The 20,384-nt window shown below is 44.9% G+C and overlaps 1 protein-coding gene across 7 annotated transcripts in view; it reads right to left on the reverse strand.

The window, feature by feature from the left end:
• Positions 1-12,345: 12,345 nt before the first annotated feature.
• SLC41A2 (solute carrier family 41 member 2) overlaps positions 12,346-20,384 on the reverse strand; it is a 140,713-nt gene continuing 132,674 nt past the window's right edge. For all 7 annotated transcript variants that reach the window (XM_051846057.2, XM_051846056.2, XM_051846064.2 and 4 more), the window contains one exon: positions 12,346-15,512. In XM_051846057.2, the coding sequence (XP_051702017.2) occupies positions 15,327-15,512 (186 nt within the window). In that variant the 3' untranslated portion in view covers positions 12,346-15,326. The remainder of the gene's footprint in view (positions 15,513-20,384) is intronic.

Consider the following 20,384-nt stretch of genomic DNA (forward strand, 5'->3'; position numbering starts at 1 on the left):
GGCGCTGGGAGAGAAGTAAACAGCTTCTGCACAGCTGCCTCCAGTTCAACCAATAAACTGTAGGACTTGCTCCTGATTGGAGGAGAGCAGCGTACTCGGCGTGTGGGCAGCCGAGTTGGGATTGGCAGAGGAGGACTATAAAGGAGGAGAGAGACGGCATGCACCAGAAACATCTAAGGGGAACATCTAAGGGGAACACCTGTGCAGCCCCCGAGAGAGCCGGCCGGCGGTGTGCCGCTCCCCTGCGGAAGTGGGGAATGTGGCCAGGGGGAACTGCCCTTCCACGGAGGTGGAAGGGATAGTAGCCAACCCGGGAAGAACCAGCAGCAAACCCGGGGAGGGCCGAGCAGACGAAAGAACAGCGCAGGGTCCTGTGTCGTTCCTCCACGAAGACGGGGAGCGACAGTGGCAATGTGGCGAGACACAGTCAGACTTCAGAAATATTTTGACCATAGAGCCGACAGGATGTGTGGGTGCTTCAGCTCTCAGTGATAAGAGAAGTCAGAGGTGGCTCCATGTTTTTGGCCCTGGCAGGTGGACAGCCAGAGTAGTTGCTCACTGAGCTGGGAAGACTCCCAGAGGGGCACACTGGGGGCAGTGCTGGAGATCTGGAGTTTGGTTCTAGACAAGTTAAAGTTCTGACACATGTATTTGCCATCTATTCTGTGTAACACAACAGTAGCTTCAAAACATACCAAAAAGGGGCCGGTGCTATGGCGTTGTGGTTTAAGCCGCCACCTGCAGTGACAGCATCCCATATGGGTGCAGGTGCTAGTCCCAGCTGCTCCTCTTCTGATCCAGCTCTCTGCTATGGCCTGGGAAAGCAGAAGACAGCCCAGGTCCTTGGGCCCCTGTACCCACATGGGAGACCCAGAGGAAGCTCCTGGCTTCAGCCTGGCCCTGCCCTGGCCATTGCAACCATTTAGGGAGCAAATGGGAGCAAACCAGTGGATGGAAGACCTCTCTCGCTCTCTGCCTAACTCTGCCTTTCAAACAAATATTTAATAAACACACACGCACACAGAACAGGGGCCAGCACTATTTAATATTAAAAAAAGCAGCAAGCGCACACGCAGACACACACACACACACACACACACACACCCCAAACATTGTTTCTCAGAGCTTCTGTAGTCTGCAATCCTCCAGTTTAGGTGAGTGTCTATGACTTAAAACCTTTCATGAGGTCTGGGTCTCGGGCTGTGGTCTCATTTCCAATCCCACTGAGGGTGAAGGGATCTGCTTCCGGCACCAACGGCAGAGACTCACATGGAGATCTAGGCTCCTGACTTTGGCCTTGCCCAGCCCCAGCTGTTGCAGGCATTTGGGGAGTGACCCAGCAGGTAGATGATCTCCCTCCAACCCCGCCACCCCCTTCTACCTCTACCTCTGCTTTTCAAATAAACCTTACAATTTTTTGTTAAATAGCTAATATGAGATGAGCATTTAGCCTGCAGGTTAAGATGTCCATTTCCTACACCAGATGCCCGAGTTTGATTCCCAGCTCTACTTCCAGACTCCAGCTTCCTGCTGATGCAGACCCTGGGAGATAGTGGTGAAGGCTCAGGTATTGGCTCCCTGCACCCATATGGGAGGCCAGGAATGAATTCCAGGCTCCCAGCTTCAGCACCAGATCAGCCCCAACTGTGGTGAACCTCTGAGGAGTAAACCAGGAGATAGGAGCTGTCTCTCTCTCAAAGGAATACTAACAGTAACAAAAAGCCAATCCTTTATGCAGGTAGCCATTTCAAACACTTTGCATATATTGGTTCACTTAAACCTCCAAGTAGTCCTATGGGTTACCTACTACCATGATAACCATTTTGTCAGATGGAAACACTGAGGAACCTACCCACAGATACAGAGCTAGTGAGTGGCAGGATGCAATCCCAAACCACTGTTTACTTTTCTAGTGACATTGAATTCTACAAAGCAGTTACAAAAACCTTTGAAATTCTGAAAGGAGGAATATAGAGTTACCCCAAAATATTGATCACCTATGAGGAGAGTCTAATACACTTTCACACAAGCAAAATCAGACTTGCAAAAGCCTGCATACATGCAGAATGTTCACGAAGTCCATGGAAATGCTCAGTATGAACATACCAGGTGTAGATTATCAAAACTTGCACCGAGATCACCTTATCTCTTCAGTCTATGCTTCCATCAACTTTTTCAAATACTTTTTTTTTTTTGACAGACAGAGTGGACAGTGGGAGAGAGAGACAGAGAGAAAGGTCTTCCTTTGCCGTTGGTTCACCCTCCAATGGCCACCGCGGCCGGCGCGCTGCGGCCGGCACACCGCGCTGATCCGATGGCAGGAGCCAGGAGCCAGGTGCTTCTCCTGGTCCTGGGCCATCCTCCACTGCCTTCCCGGGCCACAGCAGAGAGCTGGCCCGGAGGAGGGGCAACCAGGACAGAATCTGGCGCCCCGACGGGAACTAGAACCTGGTGTGCTGGCGCCGCAAGGCGGAGGATTAGCCTAGTGAGCCGCGGCGCCGGCTCAAATACTCGTATATACTTTTTCCAAAAAGTAACTTAAGAATCTACCACAGCAAAAGGAAAAATAAATCAATGACAATGACATGAACACCAGAACAGTGGGCTAATTAAAAAGCAGAACATAAGATAATGCCAGGATACCTGCCAGTCAGATGGGCCAAGTCTACATTCATGTACTTGATCTGTATTTGTGAACTCAATGTTAAACAGTTGTTAAACAGTTGGAAGATATTAGAGAGAAGGTATCATTAAGACGATAACTTCGGAGTTAAAGAGATAGCCATTGGCTGGCGCCGCGGCTCAGTAGGCTAATCCTCCGCCTAGCGGCGCCGGCACACCGGGTTCTAGTCCCGGTTGCCCCTCTTCCAGGCCAGCTCTCTGCTGTGGCCAGGGAGTGCAGTGGAGGATGGCCCAAGTGCTTGGGCCCTGCACCCCATGGGAGACCAGGAAAAGTACCTGGCTCCTGCCTTCGGATCAGCGTGGTGTGCCAGCCGCAGCACGCTGGCCGTGGTGGCCATTGGAGGGTGAACCAACAGCAAAAGAAGACCTTTCTCTCTCTCTCTCTCTCTCTCTCTTACTATCCACTCTGCCTGTAAAAAAAAAAAAAAAGAGAGAGAGAGAGAGAGATAGCCATGAAACTTTAGAGGCCGAGAGCACCAAAAGGCGTTACCTCTGAGCAATCGGGATAGGAACGGGGAGCAAGATTTCATCCCCTTACTCTTTGAAATTTCTAGATACATCTTGAATAATCAAAGACAGGCGCAGGGTGGGGGGCAAGTTCCCCACCCAAAGTCAGATGTGGGACCACTGCCCTGTAACACTATACAAGCACTCGCCACTTTGGCCCCAGTTCTAGCCTTCTCTGGGTAAGGAACTCGACTGCAGGAGATTTTTCAGGCTGAAGCCAGGTTATATTCTTCCTCTTGTTCCGAGACAAACCGAGTATTGGCTTCTTCGCCAGCTCCGGCACTGGGCCTGCAGGGGAGTGCCAGCAGGCGCAGACGCCCCTGGAGGCCACTCGGGCAGGGCAGGGCAGGGAGCAGGCAGGGCCACATCAGCGCAAAGGGCTCTGAGCTGCCATCTCTCCCGGCCACGCAGGACGGGAAACGGCTTTGGCTCGGGAGCGCAGCCCTGCTCTTGAGGTCCTGGGCCCCGAGAGAGTGCCCGAGAGTGGCCATCAGGGCAGAACATCCCTTGCCAAGTGGTGTCTCCGACTGAGCAGGCACAAAGCTGATTCCAAGCTGAAGGGCCTGAGAGGCTTCTTGCTGGAGTGAAGTAGGAGACCCCACCCCCCAGCAGCAGCACAGAAACTTCTAGAAATAATTGTTACACCACAGAGGCCCAGAGAAAGGACTCATACCCAGAAGTCCAAACGGGAGGGCCGCTGACTTCCACTTACAATGGAGATGACTGACAGCTGTCCATCACTCCATGAGCCGCACCAGCCCGAAGTCCACTGCCTTAAATAGCCAACAAGAAGGATGGGTTCCACAAGGCTATCAATTTGGAGACACAAGACAGCTGCACTTGATTTTCCTTCTTTGCCTGCCCCAGCTCCACTTGACTGGAGCCCAGAGGGAGGTCGAGCCCCGGGGCCACCCCCAGGGCATACAATGCTCTTTCTGGAGCCAGGCCTCAGGAGAAGCAGCTAGGGCTGCTGTGAAATGTGCAACAGAGAAATAAGCAGGAGACATCTGAGTGATGACTGTGAACACGCGGTACACAGGCGGTCTGATCTGTACTCACAGGTTGCAGCTGTCTGGGGAAGCTTGAATTAGATTTATCTGGCTGTAGACTCATCATCATCCTCACCATCAACACGCAAGCCCAGGATAACAGCAGTTGGGCTTTATCTCAGTCTTTTCAGACCCAAGATGATTCTGGTCTGTCTTCTTCTAAATTCACCTTGCTAGCCTTTCTACACAGCGTGTGGCATCCACCCTCCAGCAGTGACCCTACCGCCTGAGAATTTACTAGAAATGCAAAATCTCAAGCCTTGCCCCAGGCCTATGAAGTAGAATCCTCCTTGAAATCCAAGCCCCAGGGGCTCATATGCACATCAAAGCTCCAGCAGCACCGCTCCTAACGAGTTGTTCTTAACCTGCTCCAGCTGCAGAATCACCTGGCGAGCTCTGAAAACATTTGGAAGCAGGGGGTTTCCACCTAAAGGCAATAAAGTCAGAATCTCTGGGTGTTGCAGCCAGGAGGCAGGTCTTCTCTCCTCAGCTAGGGCTGAAAACCAGTGCTGGAAAATATTCCAACACAACCAGACCTCTTCTGTCTCAACCCATCTCCCTGCCATGGACTTTCCTACTTCTGATGCCCTTTTCCCAATACATGACTTTTTGTCCAGTGATTGACAGGAGTCAATTGAAAAGGAGGTGGGAGGTAAGGAAGAAATGGGCTCAGTCTTGGTAGCTTTGGGATCCACAAGGAGGGAAGGCCTATACTTCCGGGAATGGAGAGTCCTTGTCAAGGTCCCCGGGGGTGCCTAAAGGTCAACCAATGAGGATCAGACCCGCCTCCACCTTTAACCCCCACGCCCTGTATCTATAAAAGAAGCCCTCCCAACCTCTGATGCACGACTTCCCTGGCCAGGGAACAGAGCTCCGGATTTGTTACGTGCTGGACACCTTGCAAGTCCATGCCACCAGCCTTCCTGCCACCAGCAGGGGTTTGGGTCCAGGTGAAATGAGGGATTTGGGAGCTTCAAGAAGGACCTTGTTTGGGCGGAGTCCATTGGATGTGCCGGGGAAGGCTGGAGAGAAGTAGGGAGGAAAGTTGAGTCGGATGCGGTAAACCAAATCTGTATCTGAAAACACACATTTACCCACTTCATTCCAAACACGAACATGATGGTCACGTCTCGGAAATCTTGCTAACTGGGGCCAATAATGAAGTCCCATAAAACCTTGCTAATCACATTCTCTGATGAATTGTGAAGCTGTCTAACCCGTAGTCCAGGGCTTGGCTAGTCAATAACTATGTTAAATGCTCTCAATTACGGACAGATGGTGTCTAATTTGGGTGTTAATTGTATCCATTAACCCACACAGAACGGTCTGAAATTCCTGCAGGCTTCTCGCCACATTTTCCTTAGCCCAGGTTCACGGTTGGGGCTTAACATTCAGCCTGGAGATCAACAACCCAGAAGCCGAAAATTCTTCCTCATGCGAGATACTTGAGAAAATCTTTGCATTCACACTCAAAGTCAGCCCGCTTTGTCTTTCCCCATTAAACAGTTGACCATGAAGTGGGCATTTAGACTGGCAGCTAAGATACCCATGTGCCTTGAGGCCAGTGCTGTGGCACAACGGGTTAACGCCCAGACCTGAAGCGCCCACATCCCATATGGGTGCCGCTTCTAGTCCTGGCTGCTCCTCTTCCCATCCAGCTCTCTGCTGTGGCCTGGGAAAGCAGTAGAAGATGGCCTAGGTCCTTGGCCCCCTGCACCCACATGGGAGACCCAGAAGAAGCTCCTGGCTTCGGATCAGCGCAGCTCCGGCTGTTGGGGCCATCTGGGGAGTGAACCAGCAGATGGAAGGCCTTGCTCTCTCTGCTTCTCTATGTAACTGTCTTTCAAATAAATAAAATAAATCTTAAAAAAAAATACCCATGCCCCACAGCTGATAACTTGGGCTCGGTGCCCAGTTTCCTGCTACTGTAGACCCTTGGGGAAGCTACGACGGTGCCAGTAATTGGGCTCCTGCCACCCACATGATCATACTTGATCATTACAGAAAATGGGAAATAGAGAAGCATAAAACGAAAATCATCTAAACTCTCCTTGTAAAATCAGTATTATTTTTATAGTTCCTTCCAATCTTGAAAACAGTTCCATATGACCCACACATGTGTTTTCCATTCTTGCTCGTGGTCAGCAGGCTGCCCATTTACCCATAGGTCCTAGACACAGGACCCGGCAGGGCAGGCGAAGCCCCTTGGGAGCCTCTGGTGACTGACACAGCAAGCAGGAGCAAGGGGAACGTGTGGGCCAGACCTCTCTGGGGTTTCCTGGGCAGGCAGGCCTGGACACCAGCTGCAGAGGGGGCTACAGTGAATACCCTCGGTGGGCCTGCTCTGCGGGGATGGCTGCCATGTCACGGGAATGTTTCCGGCTTTTATTTCAGGCGTTTGCCCAGGAAGACTGCAAAGCAGAGGCCTAAGTAGAGTGCAGTCGTGAGAGCAGGGTTTATTTAAAACGGAGAGTACGTATCCACTCAGGCCTGAGTTCAGGCAGCCCCACACGGAGAGCCGCTCTCGGGTAGGGGGACAAGCAGCTAACCACGAGGAGCGCGCTCCCCTGGCCAACGGCCCCCTTTACGGGGCAGGGGTGCGGCGCCCCAGGTGGCTATACCAGCAGGGTGGGGTGTGAGCGGGTCTTGGTACACGTGAGGCAGACGCTCGTGGAGCCTCCACGTGCAGTTCGGGTTCCCCGTACTTATGGCCTCCTCTCCCTGGCGTGGGAGGAGACTCGGGTGCATCATGGGAAAGCGGGCGTACCGGTTGGCGGGTAAGGGGGTGGAGTTAGCGGACGGGGCTACAGCAAGGAACTGTGGGAAGTCTTATAGCTCCCTGTCTCACTTCCTGTCTGCGGCAACCATCAGCTTGGCTGCCTGGCACTGGCCCTGGGATGGTGAAGGCAGAGGAAATGGCGGGCCTAGGGGGAGTGAGATGAAAATGGGATGGAGAAAGCGGAGGTCTGATGCTGTTTCCCCCAGAATAAGACCTGGACGTACATACCTGCCCTTGGCGAGGATTCCTTTCCTTCCGGGATGTTACTCTTGCGTGCCCGAGTTGTGGTCCCAGGTTTATTGCGTTGGTTTCTCAGGAAAATTGATAAATCTGAGTGATTTCCCTTGCTTGTCTCTAATCTCTGGGCGGGAGATGGTGGAGGGCCCCCCGCTGAGAGAGCCAACTGTGGATATCCGATTTTTTTTCACTCATCTACCATCCGGAGGCTTTCTGCCATGTCATTAAATGTTTTTGGAAATATACGTTTATACGTGAGGATATAAATTTTACAGATATTTTGCAAATTATATACCATAATTTTTTTAGTCATTCCTCTATTGTTGAACATTTAATTGCTTTGTGCTTTTTTTAAAAAGTATTTATGTGTTTGAGAGACAGAGAGCTCCTATCTGCTGGTTCAGTTCTTCAAATACCTGCAGTGGATGGCGCTGGGCCAGGTCAAAGCCGGGAAAGAACTCAGTCTGGGTCTCCCACATGGAAGACAGGGGCTCGCCCACCTGAACCATCGCCTGCTGCCTCCCAGGGTGTGCATTAGCAGGAAGCTGGAATCCAGAGAGATGGCATTCCAACCAGCTTAACCACTAGGCCAGGCCAGATGCGTACCCAGTTTTGTTTGCAATTTGTACTCTTGTCAGTAACTAATAGGAATTTTCTCATATACAAATCTTTGATCTTGTGAATGCTGAAAATGTGTGCTCTCCACTTTTGAACTCCCCTCCGTGTCGAGAGCAGGAGCAGTCTCACATATGGCCCTTAATAAAAAACTTGTTAACTTCACTGATGGCCCGGATCCACTTGCATTAGGGCCCTGTAAAACCCGTCTGTTTGAAATGAAGCCATAGGAAATCATAAAAGTATGCCAAATCCAATTAGCATCCAGCCCGAGCCATTCCCTCTATAAACAGGCATCTCACATTTTGTAATATTCAACTTCTGAAATGCTATTAGCAGGGGCCATTAAGGTACAGGAGAATCAAAACACAGTAATAATTAAAAAAAAAAAAAAAACTTTGCAGTGAATGTATTGTATCTATTATTTATAGTCCAGCAACAGAGCCCCATTTTCAGAGACTGTCCTTTCAAGAGGAGACAGAGATGACAGAGCCAAGATGACTCAAGGTTTCCTGCCCTGAGGAGCTGGAATTGGTGACTGGGCGACTGGGCCTGTCTCTCTCTCTCTCTCTCTCATGTTCCCAAATAGCCGGTCTCCTGCCCTTCAGCCCTCTGGGTCCTGGAACACCCAGATACAGCGTCATAAATTCCGTGGTAGCAAATGCTCCTGTTCAACCCTATTTCACTTCCTTTTCCTCTTCTTGGGCAGACGGGAAGACCACATTTCCCAGCTTCCCTTGCAGTTAGTTCAATTGGGCCACAGGGAGAGGTGATGGAGGCCATTTCCATACTTGGTCCCTAGAAACGCACAGTTCCCTATCCTCTTTCCCTTCTGCAGTGACGCAAGAGGCCCTGTGTTCACAATAGGGCCACTGTAGGATGGAGGGAAACTTTTTTTTTAAGATTTATTTATTTGTGAGGCAGAGTTACAGAGAGAGCAAGCCTCCATCCGCTGGTTCACAATGTCTGGAGTGCCTGTAGGCCAGGAACTTCCTCTGGGTCCCTGACATGGGTGGCAGGTGCCCAAGGACTTGGGCCATCTTCCACTGCCTTCCCAGGCACACCAGCAGGGAGCTGGATCGGAAGTGGAGCAGCCAGGATTTCAGCTAGCACCCACATGGGATGCTGGCACCGCACGGCTTCATCCACTACGCCACATCTCCAGTCCTCCTTTTCTCCTTAATAGCATTTTCCTCCCTTCCTGCCATCAAACAAATGCATCTTGCAAGAACAGTGCGTACAGATTTGGCAGTTCAGTTTCCCAGAGTACAGCTGCATCAGCACACATCTCCCCAATTTAAAACCACACCTCTCGGCTCAGTGCTGCTAACTGTCTACATAATCTCAGTCACACGTATGGGAGTGAAGCATGGACAGAATGTGCTTAGCCTCTGGACGTCATGCCTGTGCCCTGGAAGAGGGGGCCCTTTGAAGGCCAATGGACATCTCAGGCTGCCCAACTTACTTGTGGGGCCACCTAATTGCTTTTCTCACAGTTCAGATGCTGTCATTCTTGGTTTTACGACTATTACTGGAATCTTACATAAATGGTTTGGGAAGAAGAGTACTTATCGGTCAAGTACATTCCACCTGCCCATGTCTTTAGAATACACCATACTGAAAAGTATTTAATACAGGTATGTCATTTAAATGTTTTGGAAAAGATATTCTCCCAATAAATTACTACCATCTAGCCCTTATGTAGGTGTATCTTATTCCTGATCTTCATGAGATCCATAAGGTAAGAGTCACCACTCTTTCATAGAGGAGGAACCAATCCTCAAGTTGACTTTCTTAAAGTCAGTTTTCACACTGGGCAAGGGCAGATGTGAGACGAGAAGCCAGGTCTGTGCAGTTTCAAAGCTGTGCTTTTTGTGATCAGTATGCTGCTCTCTGCTGAACCAGGCTGATGGTGTCTGTGTACCGGGTCCTATTACGTACCGATATCATTCAGATGCATATAATGGAGTCCCCATGTGTTGGAAAGTGGCTAGAAGGTTTTTACAACTGTGTAGGGTTTACTTGGAATGACATGGCATCCAATATGGCATTCACAAAAGCACTTTTGGAAATGCCAGAAAATATATCTCAAAGACAGGCTATCTTCATCTAGTGTCTGAACTAGAGATAAATAGAGGCTCTGTGTGATGGTAGTTTGAGAAGCTGTCATCATGATGATCTGTAGATAAAACTTCTGAAGTCTCCAAATATATGGGTATCGAACCCACGCATGCTGATACAGGACGTGGGCATCCTAACCAGTATTTTAACTGCTAGTCCAAATGCCTACTCCTTGTAAGTATTTATCCTTCTTTCATTCTTTGTACAAAAAGGAGGAAATATTTTGTACATTAACTCATGCCTCACTTTTTTCACTTACTATATATCTTAGAGACCTCATCATGTCAGTTTGTAAAGATATCTTGTTCTGTTTTCCAGTTGCACTGTGTTCCATCACATGGATATACTATAACTAATTCCACTAGGAACCCTGTTTTTTTTTTTTTAATATTTTGCTATTACAAGCCAAGCTGTAATAAATGACCTTTATTATAACCTTATTATGATGAGGGGTCATCCCAGAGTTTATGGAAAATTTATATCACAAAAAAAACTATGCATGGATGTCAAATTTTTGCACCAAAATAAGCTTATTAATTTCATTTTCCCACAAACTTTCTGATGTACCCATATACATTCAGGAGCATCTGCAGGGCAAATCCAAAAAGTTGGATGCAAGGGAGCCCCTATTTATAACATATGGGACTCCACACAAATCTCCCTTGTGGGGCCCCTGTCCTTTTATGAGGCTTTAATTTAAAAGTGATTTATAGGGGGACAGCACCGTGGGACAGGTTAATCCTCTGCCTTTGGCGCTGGCATCCTATATGGACACCAGTTCTAGCCTTGGCTGCTCCTCTTCTAATCCAACTCCGCTGTGGCCTGGGAAAGTAGTGGAAGATGGCCCAAGTGCTTGGGCCCCTGCACCCACATGGGAAACCAGGAAGAAGCACCTGGCACCTGGCTCCTGATCGGCACAACTCCAGCCGTTGCGGCCACTTGGGGAGTGAACCAATGGAAGGAAGACCTTTCTCTCTCTCTGTATGTAACTCTGTCAAATAAATAAAATCTTTCAAAAACCCCCTGATTTATAAATGTCCCCCTCCCCAAGATGCATTTACTCGGAAGACAGAGGGAGAAACAGAGCAAGAGATCTTCCACCAGCTGGTTTTCTCTGCAAAGGGCTGCAACAGCCAGGTGCGGGCCAGACCGCAGTTAGGAGCTCGGAACTCTATCCAGGTATCATAAAAGGGTATCAGGGGACCGGCGCCGCGGCTCACTAGGCTAATCCTCCGCCTGCAGCGCAGGCACACCGGGTTCTAGTCCTGGTCGGGGTGCCGGATTCTGTTCCTCTTGCCCCTCTTCCAGGCCAGCTCTCTGCTGTGGCCCGGGAGTGCAGTGAAGGATGGCCCAAGTCCTTGGGCCCTGCACCCCATGGGAGACCAGGATAAGCACCTGGCTCCTGCCTTCGGATCAGCGCGGCAGCCATTAGAGGGTGAACCAACGGCAAAGGAAGACCTTTCTCTCTGTCTCTCTCACTGTCCACCCTGCCTTTCAAAAAAAAAAAAAAAAAAAGGGGGTATCAGGGACAAACATGCTTGGGCTGTCTCATCTGCTGCTTTCCCAGGCACATTAGCAGGGAGCTGGAGCTGGATCAGAGCAGAGACTGGAACAGGCACTTGGATGTCAGATATGGGCATCTCAACGACAGGTTATCCTACTGTGTCGTGAGGTTGTAATTTAAAGCTCTGCTAGCATAGTTGTGTTTGTTTCACGAGCCATACTTTTTAAAGATGATTTTTTAGAAGATTATTTGAATGAAAGGCAGAGTTACAGAGACAGAGAGGCCTTCCACCTGTTGGTTCACCTCCCCCAAATGGCCGCAATGGCCGGAGCTGCGCCAATCCAAAGCCAGGAGTCTGGAGCTTCCTCCAGGTCTCCCACGCAGGTGCAGGGGCCCAAGAACCTGGGTCATCTTTTACTGCTTCCCCAGGTCATAGCAGAGAGCTGGATCAGAAGTGGAGCAGCCGGGACTCGAACCAGTACCCATATGGGATGCTGGCACTGCAGGCAGTGGCTTTACCAACTACACCACAGCGCTGGCCTCCCTGAGCCATATTTAGCCGGTTAGGTAGACACAGCATTGACAGAGTGCTGTACTCAGCCAGAGCTGGTGTTCTGTCTGGCACGTATGAAGGAGTCCGTTGCAGATGGATGTGCTGATGGACGAAGGATTCTAAGTCAGATAATGAGAGAAGTGAGCAGTAAAGCAATGGAGAGGAGGTCCAGGTATGGGAGTCTAGTTTATTCCACTTCATAAACACAGATCATAGATCAGCCCCGTCTCTGCTGGGAGATTCCACACAGGCTTGACACCGGCTGTTTCATCAAGAAGCAAGCATGACAAGGCTGGGGTAAATATTTCTCAAAGTTTATTCTTATTGGAGTCTACAACAATTCAAAGGTGGTAGACACCCACTTTAAATGGGTGTTCTATACAACAGATACATGGTAAGGCGAGAAAGCCCAATTACTGAAAGACTTTTAAACCTCTATTTCATTTATTTGGCTATGTCATTGACAGTCTATGGTGTGGAACTTTTTGATGTCTCCCAGAAGCTACATTACTTTAATTTTTCATTTTATCAGGCCCTAAGAAACTTTATTTCCCAAAGAAAAAAAATGGCTGGTGGGCAACAGTGAAAAATGTCCTGAAAAGGTTATCTATATGTAAATGAAGTGTCTCATAAATTAGTGAAAGGAAGAAGTCCAGAAAACAAGAGTTTCTATGGTGTATAAAAATAAATACTGTAGATTTACATATAAGACTGATAATAAATTATTTTTGTGGGCAAATAAAAAGAAGTCACCTTATTGGTTACACGCATATGGGAAGGCTTTCAAAAGGTAATACTTTTTAAAAAGGAATCTACATCGCTTTCATAGTTAATTCAGCTAATCAGTCACTAATTTTCCCTTTTGTCCTTACACACCTTTCAGACTTTTTGTTGCTCTAACCAAGGTTGAACAGCAAAAGACAAAGGCCAACACTTGGACTGTAATACTAGTTTTGTTATCACTTATAGCAAATGGCAAGATCTGAAAAGAACGGTGACAATGATATGTTCTATGAAACAAGGCATGATTCTTTATTCCAAAGATTTAATGTGTAAAAAATGGAAACTATTTTATAAAATATTCTTGTTTTCCTTGATCTTAGAGTACAAATAATTTAGGGTTGGCTATCCTTACTGTGAAGAAAAATTTAACAGAAGTTTCTCAATCTGAAATCTGAAAGATATAGTGATACTCTTTGATTTTTAGAAAACTCTGCTTCTCCAATTGGTTTCTCTCTGTGTACTTAGAGGATCACAGATGTATATAACAAGAAGCCTGGCCCAGAAGACTGGACTTTAGGGACTTCACAACACAGTCACTTTGCAGCTATACATATTACAAAAGTAACGACTCCGAGTTTCAGTTTTCTGCGCTGTGAAATAGACAGGAATACTAAGTGACATAATGTGTCCGAATGTGCTTCAGAATATGCACTTTACCAGTTGTTGATTGGTTAATGCTTTAATGATGTAACTTGCTCTGCTTTTTTTTTTTTTGGTGTTAAAACAGAAATCATTGGGAAATGTAAATGATTGTAAATCACACAGACCAAATATAAATAAGTGGTTTACAATAAAATCAAAGACCTCACTCATGGATTTCATAAAAAATTAAAAAAATCTTTGCAGCTAAGTATTCATCAACTTAAATGTAACCATTCTTTCTTTTATAAGAATGTTCACTATGTGACATTTAACTCTCCAAAGGAGAAATTGTAGAATTAGTTCAGTTCTCTGCCTTAAAGCTTAATTATCAGGCAGAATGATGGAATAATTAAAGTTAAAAAATAAGCAAAAATATATAACTCTAAACTACAGCCCCTTTGAAGAGCTTAGAAAGAATACTTCCAATATATTTATGAACAACCTACTGTTTATATAACACTAACACAACTGAAACCATGATCAAAGTTAATGTGCATGTTTTATTCTTCCCTTTTCAGTTTTAAATTATTAAATATCTAATGGTTTTTAGAGATTGTACCGCATTTTAAGAAATGAACTATATGTGATATGAAAATGCTTATCTACTGAATAACCAAAGTGTTGGTTATTTAGCATATTGGGCCAAATTTTAGAAAAATAACTGAGAAGTGGAACAGTGTATATGCTAGTGTCCCATATGCAAACAGATGATAAGTGTAGCCATGAACAATAAGCGAGGGAACTCACCAACTTCTCTTTTAAAAGGGTAAATGACAGGCTTCCTTAAAAGTACAAACAAATCACTTAGTCATTCTCAATCTTAAAACTTGATTAAACAGTTTTTTGTAAATAAGAAGGAACTGTTAATTACAACATAGGTAACAAATACTAAATTCTGGTTGGCAGCAACAGTTTTGGACCAAATGATGAAAGCATACAAATAAAACCTGTTTAAGAATCACCCTATAATGCTGATGTTCCAGCAGCGCTACCATCTTTACTATCCAAGATTTCATTTTTTAGCAAAGGCCTCTCTCTCACACACACAAAATTTCTCATATCATTTTATTTCTACAAATGCAGCTTAGGGTATCTTCTGCTTTTGACTATCAGGTTGTTTGAAAAATACCAACTTTTTATTCAACAAATCAATAATTTAAAATGGCTTACTGCTTTCATTAATGATCTCTCAAGATCATTCTATGTTTAAAGGGCAGCCTGCCAAGAAGTTGGCAGAGTTGAAATTGAGTTAGCGTTAGCACAGGGTAATTTTAGACGCAGGTAAAATGAGTTTACCTTGTGCTCAGCAGAATTATTTTGGTCAGTTTAGGAACAAGTAGTTGGTGAATTTATCCTCGGTGAGCACAGAGGTAAGCGTACTTAAAAATACTAAAACCTTGGCTGGCACCTTTCATGTGACAGTCTGCTTTACAGTGTAACACACCTGTGAGACGAAACAGCTACACTAAGAGCTAGAGCACAGTTTCCTCTAACCTTGCGTTACCAGTTGGACAATAAGAAAGTACATTTCTGCTGTATCTGTGGTTTTAAAATTATTCATTGTCAAACATTCAAATTTTTTCATATTTAATTAATTTCAAAGTTGGAACATGTATCTATGTCTATGTCAAATGATAATTTATTCTACAAAAAGCAGCACAAATAATATTCATTGTGGTTTCAACACAAATTCCTTAAAAAAAAAAAGTTAAGGCCATTTAATTGAATCTCAGGGCCAACTGAAGATTACCCTGGCAAAAATCAAATTACTGATTTAAGAGTTTTGAAAGAGAGCCAGAAGTGGTTGTCTTGTGTCTTCCTCCTTGGTAATTTGGAAGCAGTTTGTAGGATTGATTAGTCTCCAACATCTCCATCTCGATCTCCAATGAGCCAAAGAAAATGAAAACTTAAGGCCAACAGAGCTGTCCCAAGCAGATCACCCAACGCCGTTAGGTAAGGGATAGAGAAACTATCCGGGTCCTTTCCTTTCCTCCAGAAGTGGTGGACCATCCAGTCAGCAATCCACAGCAAGGTAAATACCTAGAAGAGAATGCCAGAGATTACTTCTGTCACAGGGACATTCCTTGTCCATTAAACACGGCCACGAGCAGCGAGCAGCACAGACGTCTGGCCTAAAAGTTACGATGCACCTGGGATGCCTGCATCCCTTATCAAAGTGTCTGCATTTGAGTACTGGCTCTCCTCCTGATTCCAATTTCCTACTAATGCACACCCTGGGAGGCAGCAGATGATGGCTCAAGGAGCTGGGTTCCTGCCACACCACGTGGGAGACTTGGACTGAGCTCCTGGCTGCTGCACTGGGCTCAGTCCAGTGTAGGTGATACAGGCATTAGGGGAGTGAACTAGTGGATGGGAGCCCTTGAGTGCTCTCTCTCTCTCAAATAAATAATAAAAACTTCAAAAGATATATTAAAAACATGGCCATGAGCCTAAGCCATTGATTTCTGGAAGGAACAGCATGTGTTTAAATCAAGAGCCATGCTTGAAAAGAATACTAATTGACAGGAACATCTTCATTTCACAAGAAAAAATAGCACGTATGTTTGTAACTCTTAAAATTTTTCTTTAGTTTTTCATATATATCTTCTAATCCTTCTGTTTTAATAGCATTGCACAGTTTCCAAGCATACTGTTGTATGTTATGTTTATTTTCTATTTGATAAACCTGTGAAGAAGGAAGATGACAAATGAAGATAGGAATAACAATTAAGGAATTATTTAACAGTCTCCCACTGAAGGTTTATCAGATGAAATAAAGATGGAGAACTGATCCTTCACTTAGTGATCATAGGGCCAGTGTAGCTTGTCGAGCATAGTTTCAGAGCAATGGTAAGGACAGTAACCAGACAGTAAATGCATTTAGAAGGGACTGATTGTTCACAATTGATCACACTGATAGGTCTAAGAGTCAAAGGGATCACACAAACAAGACTAGTGTCTGCTAATACTAACTGATGGAATCAAAAAGGGAGAGAACGATCCATCATGGGAAGCGGGATACACAGCAGACTCATAGAATGGCAGATGTCCTAAACAGCACTCTGGCCTCAGAATCAGCCCTTAAGGCATTCAGATATGGCTGAAGAGCCCATGAGAGTATTTTAGGCATGGAAAGCCAAGACACCCTGGGGAAAAAAAAAAAAAAAAAGGAGACCTAAATGGAAGATCTCTGCAAGTGAGATCCAAGTGGAAAGAACGGGACCATCAAAGAAGGAGGTACCTTTCTCTGAAGGGAGGAGAGAACTTCCACTTTGACTATGACCCTGTCGGAATAAGATCAAAGTTAGCGAACTCAAAAGGCTTCCATAGCCTTGGCAATTCATGACTAGAGCCTAGGGAGATTAGTGACACCATAAACAAGGGTGTCAAATTGTTAAGTCAACAACAGGAGTCACTGTGTACTTACTTCTCATGTGGGATCTGTCCTTAATGTGTTGTCCAATGTGAAGTAATGCTATAACTAGTACTGAAACAGTATTTTACACTTTGGGTTTCTGTGTGGGTGCAAACTGATGAAATTTTTACTTAATATATACTAAATCAATCTTCTGTATATAAAGATAATTGAAACTGAATCTTGATGTGAATGGAATGGGAGAGGGAGAGGGAGATGGGAGGGGTGCAAGTGGGAGGGAAATTATGGGGGGGAGCCATTGTAATCCATAAACTATACTTTGGAAATTTATATTTACTAAATAAAAAAATAAAAATAAAAAAAAGAAGGGACTGATCTATACAGACACAGACACACAGGAGGAGTCAAAATATTTTTAAAGCTCTTCAAATAATAAGGTTTTATGTGTAAATAAATATTTTTTAGAATAACAAAAATATGAAAACTTGTGCGGCTTTCAATTTCTAGAACAGATGCTTTTTTTCTTTGATAAATTTATAGTAAGCCTCTGATTACATGGTAAAGTGAAATCATGTTATTGCAAAAATTAAAGGAAAAAAGGATTGAGGGAGGGAGGGAAGTATGATTATCTTCTTAAAATTGTACCTATGAAATACATGAAATCTATTTTTATATTAATTTTTTAAAATCATAAAAAGAGGATTCTCTAATATTTAAATCTCTGAAGCAATGAAAGGAATTTGAGATGGAATTCATTAATGTTCATTAGTTTCGGACAAGTTGACAAGTACAGCATAGTGGTTAAGAGTGCTTCTCTGGCCGGCGCCACAGCTCAATAGGCTAATCCTCCACCTGTGGCGCTGGCACCAGGGTTCTAGTCCCAGTCGGGGCTCCGGATTCTGTCCAGGTTGCCCCTCTTCCTGTCCATCTCTCTGCTGTGGCCAGGGAGTGCAGTGGAGGATGGCTCAAGTCCTTGGGCCCTGCACCCCATGGGAGACCAGGAGAAGCACCTGGCTCCTGGCTTCGGATCAGCTCGGTGCACCAGCCACAGCGGCCATTGGGGGGTGAACTAATGGCAAAGGAAGACTTTTCTCTCTGTCTCTCACTGTCCACTCTGCCTGTCAAAAAAAAAAAAAAAAAAAAAAAAAAAAAAAAAAAAAAAAGAGTGCTTCCCTGTCACCAACTATCTGGGGAGTAAACCAGAGGATGGAAGACCTTTCTCTGTCTTTCAATAAATAAATAAATCTTAAAATATAAATAAAAATAGAACAATCTAGAATAGAAAGTATCAGCATATACATAATTACTTCCAAAAGCGTCATGGAAAATGGAATCAAAAAAGTTTATTTTGGTGCAAAGAAATTTAAAATCCATGCATATGAGGGGTCTTCAAAAACTCAGGAGAAAAATACAATGGAAAACTATGCAGTGATTTAATAAAGCATGTTTCATCTATAATTAACATATTTAAATACATGTATACATGTTTCAGTATAAATGTATTTCTTACTAAGTATTGTAGTCAAAAACATTTGAAAGGAACTCTTCTAACATGTCCATCTTGAATGTTAGTTTCTATCTAACATGTAAATTCCCAGAAGGGGAGATCCAGGTCTTCTCTCTCTCTGATCCCTTAGCTTCTAGGAAAACACTTCCCATGATAAACTGGAAGCATGCTTTTTGCTGAAGTGGCTCCACCACTGAGTAACCGTGTCACTGTCAGTAAGTGAGAAAGCTTCTAAGTCCTAGTTTCCTCAACTCCACAAGTAAAAAATAAGTTACTAGGAACTTCACAGGTTGGTTACAGAAATGAAAAGGAATAACATACATAAAGGGCTAAACCAATGCCTACTTTGCAGTAAGTATTCTACAAATACTAGAGCCATTATTACTGATATATCATTTATTACACTTTCTCAGAATTTATGACTTTGGGCCAGTGCTGTGGTGTAGTGGGTAAAGCCACCACCTGCAGTGCTGGCATCCTATATGGGCACCAGTTTGAATTCTGGCTGCTCCACTTTCGATCCTGCTACGGCCTGGAAAAGCAGTGGAAAATGGCCCAAACTTGGGCCTCTGTACTTGTGTGGGAGACCCAGAAGAAGCTCCTGGCTCTTGGCTTCAGATTGGCTCAGCTCTGGCCATTGAGGCCATTTGGGGAGTGAACCAGAGGATGGAAGATCTCTAACTCTGCCTCTCTGAAACTTTGCCTTTCAAATAAAATAAATAAATTTTTAAAAATTGTTTTAAAAAAGGCTATTGGAATAGAGGTGTGAACACTGGTTTCTAACACTAGACAGCTACATGACTTTCCACCTCTCTGGGCCTTGGTTCCATTTCAGAATTAATGAATTTGTCTTCACATTACTCTAGCTCGGCGTCACAAAGCACAAAGGGATTGCTCCCCTTTGTGTCTGCCCCTCTCCCTCCCACATTTTTATCTTCATTGTATTTATTTATACAGTAAGCAGAGAATCAAGTTCCCTTCTTGTGCAATTTCTTTTTAGAGGTACTGTGATGACAAAGTTCCAACAAGTTTCAATTTACTTAAAAATTATTTTTGCACATTAAAAAATATATCAGTGTTTCCTTAGAACTCTGTGTGTAATAACTTACTAATAAGTATCAAATAGTTATTAATGCAACATGCTTTGTTTTAAAACTAAATGATCACTGGAGGAATGCATGCTTTTCACTGGGAAAACACATCAAAATCAAGCCAAAGGCAGAGTGTTTCTTCACATGGTGTTTATTTTTTATGAAATATGCATACCTTCTCTAGGTAAATATGCCTTCTGAAAAGCCAACTTTGTAACCCCGGCTAATTATGCATGTTCTCAATGTACCTCTTGGAATTTAAATAAATATGTAAAGTACAAGGATCTATATTTGATTTGGATGACATTGACTGCCAAGGCCAGCTGCTTCTTGGAGCAGGAGTAAACATTCCCCTGCATCAGCACCCCTTGATGCCTTGATCGCCAACAACAGCCTTGTGTGTTGAGTGAAGAAAGATGATTTCTTTAGCAGAGGAATGCTTAGAAACAGGATACAAATAAACCCCCAAATTAGCAAATTAGTGCTTCCCAACCCCTACCTTTACAAAGGTTGCATTCTTATCCCCTATAAAAATATGCTTCCCTAGTTTAGTCTTCAGGCTGGAATGCAGCATACTTGTTAAAATCTAATATTTAAATGTTTTTTAAGAATGATTTAGGATTATCAGTCAACTTCTGATGTTCAGATAAAAGCATCTTTTCTTTGGTCTGAACTATTTCTTTAAGTTGGCAGTGGGGGAAAGTGGAAAATGAATGGGCTGCAGAAAAGAAAAATACCATCTGATGTCCTTCTGTCTTCCTGGGTACTTTGGTACTGGGTATTGGTATCTCGATTTTCAGAGAAGCAAACTGGACACAGAAAGAGTAAGCCACTTGCCCAGCTACACAACTACTGAGTGGCACAGTCAAACTGAGGTGGATTTAACTCCAAAGCTCATGCTATTTCCCCCTGCATCATATTACCCTTGCTGGGCAGAG

The sequence above is a fragment of the Oryctolagus cuniculus genome, chromosome 11 (genome assembly GCF_964237555.1).
Source record: "Oryctolagus cuniculus chromosome 11, mOryCun1.1, whole genome shotgun sequence".
Lineage (NCBI taxonomy): Eukaryota > Metazoa > Chordata > Mammalia > Lagomorpha > Leporidae > Oryctolagus > Oryctolagus cuniculus.